The sequence below is a fragment of the Ictidomys tridecemlineatus genome, chromosome 4 (genome assembly GCF_052094955.1).
Source record: "Ictidomys tridecemlineatus isolate mIctTri1 chromosome 4, mIctTri1.hap1, whole genome shotgun sequence".
Taxonomy (NCBI): Eukaryota; Metazoa; Chordata; class Mammalia; order Rodentia; family Sciuridae; genus Ictidomys; species Ictidomys tridecemlineatus.
This window is the reverse complement of record NC_135480.1, coordinates 13599299-13613169: the sequence shown is the minus strand read 5'-3', so window position 1 is coordinate 13613169 and position 13871 is coordinate 13599299. Positions and strand designations below refer to the sequence as shown.

Below are 13871 nucleotides of genomic sequence, written 5' to 3'. Positions count from 1 at the left end.
ACTCTGATAACAAAACCAGACAAGGACACATCAAGGAAAGAAGACCTCAGACCGGTATCCTGGATGAACATAGATGCAAGAATTCTCAATAAAATTCTGGCAAATCACATACAAAGCATATTTAAAGGATAGTGCACCAATTGTGGTTCATCCCAGGGATGCAAGATTGGTTCAACATACAGAGTTCAATAAATGTAATTCATCACATCAATAGACTTAAAGATTAAAAATCATATGATCCTCTCAATAGATGTAGAAAAAAGCATTTTATAAAATACAGCACCCTTTCATGTTTAGAACACTAGAAAAACTAGGAATCATAGGAACATACCTCAACATTATAAAAGCTCTCTATGCTAAGCCCAAGACCAACATTATTCAAAATGGGGGGCGGGGATGGAGGCATTTCCTCACTGGAACAAGACAAGGATGCCCTCTCTCACCACTCCTATTCAACATAGTCCTTGAAACTCTATCAACTAGAAAGAGGAAAGAAATTAAAGAGATAGGAAAAGAAGAACTCAAACTATCACTGTTTGTCGATGACATGATTCTATACTTAGAGGATCCAAAAAAAAAAAAACTTCACCAGAAAACTTCTAGAATTAATAAATTAATTCAGCAAAGTAGCAGGATATAAAATCAATACCCATAAATGAAATGCATTTCTATACATCAGTGATTAACCCTCCGAAAGAGAAATTAGAAAAATTACCCCATTCACAATAGCCTCAAAAAAAATAAGAATCTTGGGAATCAATCTATGGAAAGCATGGAAAGACATATGGAAAGACATACAGAAAGCATGAAAAGAAGTGAAGCACCTCTTAAATGAAAAATACAGAACACTAAAGGAAGAAATTAAAGAAGACCTTAGAAGACAGAAAGATCTCCCATGTTTTGGATAGGAAGAACTAATATTGTCTGTAAGGAACATAAAAAGAGACACAGAGACAAGATGCAGAGGATGGAAAGATGGCTGCTCATCTAAGTGGTCATGTTTATTTATACTAATAGGTTACATTAGGTCATTAGTACCATAACTACATTATTGTTTATTGTATCAGTAAGGTTGTTTATTCTGCAGTTACATTATGCAATGTTAGGAACTTTGTGTAGCTCTCAAGAAATCAATTGTTTGAAGTTACCATTAGGTGGGCAGGTCCAGGAGCACCAGGGCTTGGTGAAACATTGTAGTTATCTGGCAAACAAGCTTCTTTATTCCCAGGAGTTATGTGCCTGAGATTAAGGTCCAGGCTGATAAAAGTCCCCTCAGGTAGGGCATTGCCACAGCAGCTAGACATTGCACGTGTATTAGTTATCTTACTAGTTCCTACGAGAAACTGCAGAGCATTCTAAGCATTGGAAACAGGGTGCCTGTTACCCCTAGGAGTTTGCTCACCAGAGAAATGTTTCCCTCTATATTTCCATGGTCAGAATCACTACAATTGTCAAAATGGCCATATTACCAAAAGCATTATACAGATTCAATGCAATTCCAATTAAAATCCCAACAACATTTCTCATAGAAATCAAAAAAGCAATTATGGATTTATTTGGAAAAAATAAGAGACCCAGAATAGCCAAAGAAATCTGTAGTAAGAAGAGTAAAGCAAGAAGCATCACAATACCAGATCTTAAACTATACTACAGAGCAATAGTAACAAACTTGGCATGGTTTTGGCACCAATATACACATGTAGACCAATGGTACAGAATAGAAGACACAGAGACAAACCCACATAAATACAGTTATCTCATAAAAGACAAAGATACCAAAAACATACACTGGAGAAAGGATAACCTCTTCAACAAATGGTGCTAGGAAAACTGGAAATCCATATGCAACAGAATGGAATTAAACCTGTATCTCTCACCATGCACAGAACTCAATTCAAAGTGGATCAAAGACCTGGGAATTAAGCCAGACACCTGTGCCTAATAGAAGAAAAAGTAGGCCCAAATCTTCTTCACATCAGATTAGGTCCTGACTTCCTGCACTAGACTTCTTAAAGCACAAGAAATAAAATCAGGAATTAATAAATGGGAGGGACTCAAATTAAAAAGATCATTTGAAAGAATCAATAATGTGAAGAGAGTGCCCACAGTGGGAAAACATCTTTACTACATGCATATCAGAGCACTCATCTCCTGGATATATAAATTGATAGGGAGCACAACTCCATGGACATGTGCAAAGAACATGCCCAGTTGTAAACACATTACCCTACTGGACATAACCAATGGACATTGACTGTTACTGGATGTAACCAATCACCAAGGTAAACCACTGACTTGGAACTGTATTTAAATTGCTGGTCCTGCCACATTGAAGAGTTTTGCTCCAAGGACATTGGTGAGACTGGCCACCTTGCTGTCCTTCCCTGGACTGACTCCACCATTCCCTGATGTCCAGCCGTTGGCTGGAGAGAACCTCCAGACAAGAACAACAAATGCTCTTTGGCTAAGAGAAGTCACGTGGCATCGCAGGTATTTGGGGGCTTGTGGTTGCCCTTCAAATATACACTTGCCTCTGAGTGATTCTTAATAGCCCAGCTCATGACACTACTATAGTAAGCAGTAGCAAAAGGCGAATAAGAAAGATTTGAAAAACTTTCAATTTGGCCAAAAAAAGTTGAAGGATATGGACAACAACAATGCCCAGGGAGAAGGAACAGTGAGTGCTGGGGAGAGAAGGAATCAATGGTCTCTGGACTTTCACAATTTCCTGTATCTACAGCTGTCTCCCCTGAGTGCTCAGCTGACACATTCTGCTGTGATTCTCACTAAACCTTATAAAGTTCAGGTGCCTATTGTAACCAGTTGCCATTTTCTCTCTTGAAAATGTACCATTTTAGTGCTTAATAAAGCATTGCTGATCAGGTGAGGTCTGTCTCCATTTCTTTTTCTTTCTCTTTCACTTTGCTTTCAAAAGTCCTTATACACTGGGACCAAGGAAGTTTGGGTTGTTGGAGTCATTACAGTCACTGAACAGAAGCTAAGTACTTTACACAGAGATGATAGGAAAAACAGCTTGAAGACATGACAAGACCCCACCCATTGCAGGCTCAAGAATATGAAAGTGAAAATTCCTTTGAGAAAAAAAATTTGGGGGTGGGAATGGGGCAGCTTTCACAAGGCCCCTATGAAGTTTCTTCATGGTACTCAGCCACCAAGTATTCAGAGGCCACTATAGCCTTGGTCCCAGGAGGCCCAGCTACTGCTCAAGATGACAGCAGACCATGGCATCCTCCATGTGGGATATTCTTGGAGGCTTCCACTGAGATTTCAAAGGGAGGCCTTGGGGGCCAGGAAGAGTGTACCAGGGTCAGAATTCCTACAGGAGGCACCTGAGCGGGCAATGCATGAGGATGTGAGAAGGAAGCTGAAGGCTGAAGATGCAGTGGAGACTCCTGAGATTAGGAGACGTCAGTAACATGGGATATCTGCTGAGGAAAGTTAGAGGAATGGAGCAGAGACTGGCCGAGAGAGAGAGAGACCATGTGAACTGCAAGACTGAAAGGCCATGAGGCAGGGGTACACCAGCACTTTGGAAAGAACATCAAAATGCCATGTGCCCCAGATGCTGGGTGTTGACTTGCCCAGCTAGATTTTGGTCTTGCTTTGGTCCAATCCATATCCATTCCTTCTATGCCACTACTTCCCCCTTTTGGAATGGAAATGTTTACTCTGTGCCATTATATATTAGATATATTTGATCCTCACAAGGGAAAGTATAGAGAAATTTGTCGTGAGCCTCAGACAAGATTTTGGACTTGGATTTTGGAGCAATACCGGAACTATCAAGACAATGGTGACTCTTGAAAATGGACGAACTGTATTTTGCATTGTGAAATGGGTATGAGGTTTGGGAACCGAGGGATAGAATGTAATGGTTAAGATATGAAGTGCTCCCCAAAAGTTCATGTAAGAAACAATGCAAGAATATTCAGAGGTGAAATCCCCAGATTATGAGGGCTCTAACCACTGATGTGGATTAACTTGGTGGTAACTGTAGGCAGGTAGGGTGTAGCTGAAGGAAGTCGGCCCTGAAGATGTGACTTTGCTGTTTATATTTTGTCCCTGTTAAGTGGAGCTCTCTTTCTCTGCTTCCTGACCCCACCAGAAGTTGAGCAGCTTTACTCCATTGGGCCCTTTCTCCATAACATTCTGCCTCATCTTGAGCCCAGAGAAATAGGGTCAACCATGTATGAACTGAGATCTCTGAAACTGTAAGCCCCAAATAAACTCTTCCTCCTTGGGAAAAAAAAATGTTTAAAAGGTTTCTACATCAATGGATGTTTCTATAACTCTCAGTGAAGTGCTAAAATACATTCATTTAAAAGGTCAACTCTTTTTGCTTCTATTCAAAATTAAGATTTTGAACAGTCATCAACTTAAGAAATAATGAAAATCAGACATAAATTTATATTCTGTTTCAGAATGGAAGAAAACATTTTTAAACTGTGAATCTGAAATGGAATTAATAACTGTGCTAGCCAGATTTCTGTAGTTGTGACAAAATACCTGTGAAGATCAACTTCTAAGGAAGAAAGATTCTGTTAGCTCATGGTTTCAGAGGTTTCAGTCCATAGTCACTTGGCCCTGTTGTCAGTGGGCCTGTCATAAGGAAAAACTTCATGGTGGGGAATGTATGTCAGATAAAGTCTGTTCATCTCATGGTGACCAGGAAGCAGAGAGAGAGAAAGATCAGGGAAGAGAGAAAAAGAGAGAGAAGGGGTGGGTGGTGCAGGGTACCAATATCCCTTTGAAGAGCATCCTCCAATGATGTAACTTCCTGCTATAAGGCCTTGTGTCCTAAAGGTTCAATCATCTCCCAACAGTACTGTTGGCTGGGGACAAAGACTTCAACATATGATCCTTTTGGGGACTTTAAATATCCAAACCATAATGATAACCAAAATATGTAAGGAACTCCTACTTCTCCTTAGCAGAAAAACAAATAACCAAATTTAAAAATGGACAAAATATTTGAATGATCATATCTCCAAAGAAGACTGACAGATGAATGATGGGTTTAGGAAGAGAAGCTCAGCATCAGTAATCATCAGGAAACTTCAAGCCAAACCACAATAAATCAATCAATAAAGCAACAAATAAACTAAACAGACATTTCTCAAAAGAAGAAATGCAAATGGCCAATAAATACTGAAAAATGTTCAGCATCCTTAGCAATTAAGGAAATATAAATCAAAAGTACATGGAGATTCCATCTCACCCTAGTCAGAATGGTAACTATTAATAATACAAATAATAATAAATATTGGCAAACATGTTGAGGGGCGGGCTATCATCCTGCATCACTGGTGGGACTGCTAATTTATACAATCCCACTTTGGGAAGCAGTATAGAGATTCCTGGAAAGACTAGGAATGAAGCCAACATTTGACTCAGCTATCCCACTCCTTGTCATTTATCTAAAAGAATTAAAATCAGCATACTTCAGTGATACATGGATATCAATGTTTACAGCAGCACAATTCACAATAACTAAGTTATGGAACCAGTCTAGGCATTTCTCAATAGACAAATGGAAAAAGAAAATGTGATATATATAGACAAAATGAAGTTTACTCAGTCATAAATAAGAATTATTATTTTTTTATTTTTTGGTAAATTAATGGAAATGGAGAACATCTATGTTAAATGTGAAAAGATGCAAAATGTCAAGGATTGAAGGTTTTCTTTTATATGTGGAATCTTGAAAAAGACAAAGATTTCAAAGGAATTAAAAATGGAGATCTCATGACAAAGGAACACAGTGAAATAGAGGACAGGGATCAAGAAAGAGAGGGAGGGTGGGAAAGGGAGGAACTACAGAATGAAATTGACCAAATTATGCCCTGTGCATGTATGCATATACAACAAGGAATTCCACTATTACGTATAACCATAATGCACCAGTTAAATAATAAATTAATATAAGGAAGAAAGAGTAGAGGAAAGGAATCTGGGGGAAAGAGGAGAGAAAAGGGGATAGTACTGGGCATTGAAATGGAACAAATTATTTTATAGGCATTTATGAGTAGAACAAAGTGAACCACAAAATTGTGTACAGTTATAATATTCCAACAGAAACAAATTTTAAAAAAAACAATGAAATAATAAAATTAAATTTAAAAAATTATAAACTGGATTACCATAAGATCCAACAAGCCCCCTCTTTGGTATATATCCAAAAGACTTGAAATTAGGGTCTTGTTCATGGTAGCATCATTCGTAAGAGTCAGGGATAGAAACATGTAAATTTCATCATGGGATTAATGACTTTAAAAATCCATGAGGATACATGATACATATATATGAAATTCAGCCTTAAGAAGGAAATCCTGCTATATGTGACAACGTAAATGTCACAGTAGGACAAATTCTATAAGGTATTATATATATAAGGTATTCATAAAAAAAGAGAATAGGATGGTAGCTGTTGAGGTATGCAATGGAATGGGGGTTATGGAAGTGGGAGTGATGGGTGTGTAAATTAATGGAAATGGAGAACATCTATGTTAAATGTGAAAAGATGCAAAATGTACACAATTTTGTGGTTCACTTTGTTCTACTCCAAAGTGACTGTAAAGTTACTATTATTCAACATAAATAAATTCTAGAGATTGCTACATAGCAGAGTACCCTTAGTTAAAAATATTCTACTATAAAAATAAAAATTTTAAGATAGTAGATCTCATATTGTGTTCTTATCAAAACCAAAAGTAAAAGCACACCAATGTGTATAATTATAATGCATCCATAAAATTTTTCTAAAAAGAAAAAGTATATCTGATGAATATGAGGGATGATCATTTTACATGAGTAGTTAATTGGGCTTTCTGAGTATATTAATAACCAATATGAGACATAAGAAGAACACAATAAGAAAAGAGGTCAGGATGAACAGCTTCCTGCAGTGTGAATGAATGGAATAAACAAATAAACTAAAATAATATGCTGCTATACCATATGGAGCAAAATGTTTGGTAGGAGCCAGATACAATACACATGCCCGTGATCCTAGCAGCTCAGAAAGCTGAGGCCAGAGGTTTGTAAGTTCAAGGTCAGCCTCAGCAACTTAGGGAGGCCCTAAGCAACTCAGTGAGACCCTGTCTCTAAATAAAATATTTAAAAGGCTGGGGGTGTGGCTCAGAGGCCAAACACTCCTCTGCTCAATCCCCAGTATGAAAAAAAAAATGTTTGGTAGGAAATGATGAGAGTGGTGGCAGCAGAGTTTATACACCTCTCAAAGGCTCTATCAGTAGATTCATTCTCAGTGCAATCAGAATCTGGATTAGGAGAATGAAACCAAGAGTTTAGATTTTCACACATTACTTTTAAGATGTCAACTAAAAGTTCAATAAAAACCCAAAAGCATCCCAGGGTGGAGCATTGAAGAGGATCTACACTGTATAAGTATAGGATGAGTTGACCACGAAAATCAATAGAACTTCCAATGAGGTTGAAGAGCATGCAGTGAAGCAGTATGTGTTTATAGAAGCTCTATTCAGAATTGTCAAAATTTGGAAGCAACCAAAATATCTTTCAGTAGGTGAATATGTAATGTTTGGTCCATCCAGATGATACAATATTATACAATGCTATTATTAAAAGATCTATTAAGCCGTGAAAAGATATGGAGGAAACAAATGTATATTATTACTAAGTAAAAGAAGTCAATGTGAAAGTCTACGCCTCACATTTGGAGGTTGGCAACAAATCTGTGAATGCCATCCCAAACGCAAGAGCTCTGGTTTTCTTTATTCCATTTACTGTTGTAAGCTGTAAAGGGTGTTTCTACTCTCATTAAAAGAAAAAAAAAAGGAGGAGAGGGGAAGCTATGTATGTGTCCAACTATATGACATTTGGGGAAAAGGTAAAACTAGACCCCAAATCATCTGTTGTTGCCAGAGGTTAGGGGAGAGGATGAAATAAATAGCACAGAAGATATTTTGGGCAGTGAAAATACTCTGAATGATATCACAATAATGGACATGTCATTATACATATGTTCAAACCCACAGAATATCAATACCAACATGGAATCCCAATGTCAGCTATGGGCTTCAGGTGACAATGTGCCTCATCACTTGTAACAAAGGTGTATACAACTTTCGTGGGGGAAGAGTAATAACAGAGGAGGCTACATGGGAAATATCTGTACTTTCCCCTCTCTTTGGTGTGAATCTAAAATTCTTCTAATAATAAAATTTATTCAGAAAAAAATAAATTTATACTGTAACATCCAATCAATTATTAATTTTTATTAAAAACTAGCCCTACTCCACTTACCTCTGACAAATTTTTCACTCCAATATGTATATGCCCACACACACACACACACACACACACAAATATATATATATATATTTTATATATATATATATACGTTAGTTTCCCTGTTCAACATGTATACTTGTACAGGAATGTAGTAGGAAAAATCAATGGAACAAGTCAGCAAATCAAATGTCATTACTAATTATTTGATAAAATTGGATAAATTATTTGATAAGCAAGTTCCAATATCATTACAAAGGTTTGACCATTCTCCTTGACCTTCCCCATTCATACTTTACAATGTTTTCTTTTTTGTACTGGACAACAGACTTCTAAAGAGGCAAGCATATTACCGCAGGAATTTCTACACATTATGGAGCTTAAATGTAACTCATTGAGAGAGGAAGGTCTGAGAGCAAAGAAATGAAATTACTGTGCACACACAATGTTAAAATCTCAATCTTGCATAGAAGTTTTCACTTTCTCAACCACCTTTCTGAATGCGCTCTTGACCTCCTTGTTCCTCAGACTGTACACCATAGGGTTCAGCATAGGAATGACCATAGTATAAAACACAGACGCCATTTTGTCTGTGTCCATGGAGTGACTGGAGCTGGGTTGCAAGTACATGAAGATGACTGTCCCATAAAATATGGTGACTGCAGTGAAGTGGGAGGCACAGGTGGACAAGGCCTTTTGGTGGCCCTGAGCTGAGTGCATCTTCAAGATAGTGATAAATATGAACGTATAGGAGATCAAGATAATCAGAAGAGCAAAAAAGACATTAAAGCTGGACATAAAAACCAGAAGAACTTCACTAAGGTGTGCAGCAGAGCAAGACAGAGCCATGACTGCTGGAACGTCACAGAAAAAGTGATGGACCACGTTGGATTTACCAAAAGAGAGACTGAATATGTCCCAAATGTGAAATATGGCATTCAGGAAGCCACAGACATAGGATCCTATGGCCAGACGAGCACATACACTTGGTGTCAAGGTCGTGGTGTAATGTAGGGGCTTACACACGGCTACGTAGCGGTCATAGGCCATGGAGGCCAAGAGGTAATTTTCCACAGTGGCGAAAGCTATAAAAAAGAACATCTGAGTTGCACACGCATTGAAGGAGACAGTCTTGTATTCTGTAAGGAACTCGGCCATGACTGTGGGAGTGACCGCTGAGGAATAGCCAAAGTCCACCAGAGACAGGTGACTGAGGAAAAAATACATGGGGATGTGGAGACGAGAGTCCAGCAGGATCAGCAGGATCATCCCCAGGTTCCCGATGACATTGATGAGGTAAATGAGAGTGAACATGATAAAGAGGGGAACCTGCAGTTCTGGGGCATCGGTTAGTCCTAGGAGGATGAACTGTGTCACTTCTGTACAGTTGTCCATCCAATATTTGGGAATCCTGAGAAATAAAGGAATAGAGGAATGCACAAAAAGAGACAAATTGCAAATTAAAACAACAATGAGATATCGTGTCACCCCAATCAGAATGGCTGTTATCAAAAAAATTAACACATGCTGGCAAGGATGTGGAGCAAAGAGAACTCTTAAATATTGTTGGTAAGAATGTCCATTCATATAGCCATTTCGGAGTACCCTATGGAGGTTCCTCAAAAAGTTAAAAATAGATCTTCCATGTGATCCAGCAATCTCATTTCTGAGCATATATCCAAATGGGATCAGCCTATCATAGAAACACCTGAACTTCCATGTATACTACATCACTATTCACACATTCAGATATCAAATCAACCTACATGACTACCAGCAGAGCAGATAAACAGTATAAAAAGTTATATATAAAACTATATATATATATATATATACATATATATATACATATATATAATAAATTCATGTCATTTGCAACAAAATGGGTGGAACTGGGGGACATTATGGTAAGTGAAACAAGCCAGACACAGAAGGTCAGGTACTTCATGACCACTCATATGTGGGAGCTAAAAAGCATCTATCTGAATCTAGAACCATGATTACTGCAGCCTGGGAAGAGAGGAGGAATAGGGGACAGAGACACAGAGGATATTTAATTCAAAAAGTATAGTCAAATGAAAGTAATAAGCTTTAGGGACTATATTTCATAATAACCTGCTATATGACTATGAAGAACTGAAAGGAAGGGGCTTGAAGTCTTCAAAGAAGTGCTAAGGAGATGAAAATACTCATTACCCTGATTTGATCAGTATATGCTTTATACATGTGTTGAAGTATCACACTATTCCCCACAAATATGTACAATTACTACACGTTAATCAAAAAATTTGAATTAAAAAAGGACCACCTTAAACTTCAGTAAGTAACTTAAAAATTCATAGTCTGCCTTGCATATTTAATGGGTGATTATTTTAACAAATGTTTACTCTAGAGGGGTCACATTTGTGATGTAGTAGAGTTCGAATTTTAAAAATAAGCAAATAAAAAGCTGAAAAAGAGATTTAGGGAAATAGAGATGTATAAATACCACGTGCATTATTTAATTACAGCATAAATTTACACTTCAAATTTCCATAGATCTCAAAGCATAGGATTAAACATTACTGCACTAATTATCTATATAATCTATTAAATCCAAAGGATCTTTATGAATCATCTCCCAAATTTTAATTTTACTTTTATCAACTGATATGCAGAATATTCAATAAATTATCCAAAATGAATCATTGGATTGAATATATCTTCAAATTCAGTTTTCTGTACTCTAGTAAAAGCTTATGTTCTGTGTTGCTCATGTACTGGATACTGTTCTGCAGATAATTTACTTGTATATTTATTGATTCCTCTCAACAATAATATGAAATTGATTAGTCATCATGTTTATTTAAATTATGAGACAAAAATTAAGTAACACATTCATATTTACATAGTATTAATTAGAAAAGTAAGCTTTGGGCCCAGGAGAGTGGTTCTTAAGTTCAATGGTCCTCACTGAATCCAAATCAAAATAAATTTGAAGCAATTTGCTATTACTCGTCATTTCATAGTCTCAAACCCAGTGCTTGTTTTCAAGTGTGGTAACTGAGATACGGCCACCGCAGATGTCTTAGGATAACTGGGGCAGTGGGAGCATGCACAATGGGCAGCGGCAGTTCTGAAGGCAAGAGGCAGCAACTGTTTACTGACCACCCACCATTACGATACAGCCAGCCCAACTTCCCTGAACCTCATTTGTTCCACCTGCAAAATGAAAATATCAATGAAAACTACCCTCAAAGTATTGATTTGAGATTAAATAATTATTTTATTGGGGGAGGGTATCAGGGATTGAACTCAGAGGTACTCAACCACTGAGCCACATCCCCAGCCTATTTTGTATTTTATTTACAGACAGGGTCTCACTGAGTTGCTTAGCCCCTCGTCATTGCCGAGTCTGGCTTTGAACTTGTGATCCTTCTGCCTCAGCCTCCACAGCCACTGCAGTTGTACAGGTGTGCACCATTGCACTGGCCAAAATAGTCCTTTTCTAAACTATGAATACAATTCTGTGTGTTTGGTACAGCCTGATGAGAGCTAACTATATTATTAGGGTAGAATCAGGGTCTGTATGCTGGTTTGATAGTCATGGACAGCAGCATGCAGGTAATTTGGAAGTCTTGTAGCCTCCCCTTCAATTGGCCTCTTCCCCCTCAGCAGGGCCACTTCAATTTGCTGTTACTATTCTTGCTCTGCCATTTCTCCATGCATGTGATTGGATGCTCTGTTGAGTCCACATGTCCAATTTTTTCCCAGAAATCCATATTTTAGCTTAATTTGAAATAATCTTTTAAACCATTTTCCTCTTACAATTACCATCCATTAGTTGAATACATGTACTTATAATTTAAAATGCATAGTTTGTGTTTCACCCTTAGCTTACAGATCTGATTTGCTGGAAAGCACCATTTGTAAAATTATTTGATTAAGTTCTTGTGTGGGAACAGTGTGTCAAGTTAGAAAAGGTATCTATCCTCTGCTGACTACTATTCTTGAGTGTCTTTCTACACCAAAGTTTATAATCTTAGTTCCTGAAAGCATTATTTGCCAATCTTAACACATATAACCATGTGTTCTAGAACTAATGTTAAGATCTTTTCACATGTGTGAATGTGTGTGTGAATGTATGTGATAAGTATTATTATTAACTATAGGAATTTGAGATTTAAAAGGTTGGTGTTATGGTACACAATTACACAGCTAGTAGAAAAAAAATGTTCCAGATTGAAGACTGAGAGACAGTTTCAACCCGATCAAAATCTAGGATCAAAGCATGTTTAGATGTGTTAGTAATAAAAAGGATGAATTATTGGGGGGGAGTTAAATTGCAGTTCAGATAGTGCTAATCCATTTACTTCCCTCTGAGGCTTTAAAGAATACTCAGTGTACACTTTTTATTTTTGTCCATTTACCTTTGATGAAAGGCTAATGGATACCAAATAAAATAAAACTAAACTTAATCAGAGCATCATTTATCTAATGGTTTGGTTCAACTTCTTGAAGAAAACAGTGTGATGTTTCATAAATTTCACTCCCCTCTCTACTAATGGAGATTTGGACATGTATAGCTGTCCCTCTGCTTTTGTATGAGTTAAGCTTTCCACTAAAAATACCGACTCAGCCATTTATGTGCCAATTATACCTTAATGAAGTGGTTTTTAAAGACGTTTGACCAAAAGTATATATGGAATACAGAAGCTTACCTCACTGCTGGAAAATAAAGAATAGCCAATCCTAAGTAGAGAGTTTGAGATCAGAAATTCCTCCATGGAATAATGCACACATGTTGTTAGAGAAGTTCCTCCCACAGATGGAGGTCTTTAAGATAAAGAAAGATGCAGGGGGAAACACCAACAGAGGTCCAGGGCCCTGCATTTGAGTCTTGATCTATCATTCATTCTCACTGTGCCCAGAGAGGTGTATTGCTCCTTCTTTGGAAAATAAACATAAAATTACCACTCGGACATAGAATAAAGTCTAGAAAAAGAAAATGAGGGAAGGTTTGTAAAACAACTTGCTAAGGCGTTATCATTTTAAATTAACTCAATATAATTTTTATCTTGAAGCCATGCTTGCAGACCCGGCAAACCCTTAGTCTAGAGAAGGCCTACAGGTTCTGACAACTCCAAGCATTCAGATAAATAAAGAGGCCCAGCACATAACTCTTCTCCCTTCACATGATGTCATATGGGGTCCTGTTGGGATCTCACAGGTTGATGCAAGGGAGTCAGGAGGGAATTATAGAAACATGAAGCTCTCAGGAGACATCCTACAGGAAGGCACCTACTGCTCCCCTCCCCATTTTCCCGAGAAGCAATTAGACAAAGCTGGGTAGGTCGAGTATGCATGCATAATTTTTGTATTGCTTGTTGTTACTTTCACATTTTAAGATTATTGCATAATTTACAAACAATAAGACCCCCAGTGTAATAATAATTAACTACTAGAATATCATAAATATGTGATTATATGTTAATGTGATATTAGAAATAATAATCAAAATAAAAATTCTAAGAGTTTGATCAAATGTGTATAGTGAGGTCACCACTACCACAACCAAGATATTATAGGACACTTCCCTCACCTAA

At 37.4% G+C, this 13871-nt stretch overlaps 1 protein-coding gene across 1 annotated transcript; it reads right to left on the bottom strand.

Moving 5' to 3' along the window:
* Positions 1-8742: 8742 nt before the first annotated feature.
* On the bottom strand, positions 8743-9681 carry LOC101968933 (olfactory receptor 5B2-like). The gene has a single exon (XM_078044871.1). The coding sequence runs from the start codon at positions 9679-9681 to the stop codon at positions 8743-8745; it is 939 nt and encodes a 312-aa protein (XP_077900997.1).
* Between the last annotated feature and the right edge of the window lie 4190 nt (positions 9682-13871).

Bases quoted from the DNA above. Each gene is read 5' to 3' on its own strand.
- LOC101968933 (XM_078044871.1), bottom strand. From the start codon at position 9,681: ATGGACAACTGTACAGAAGTGACACAGTTCATCCTCCTAGGACTAACC.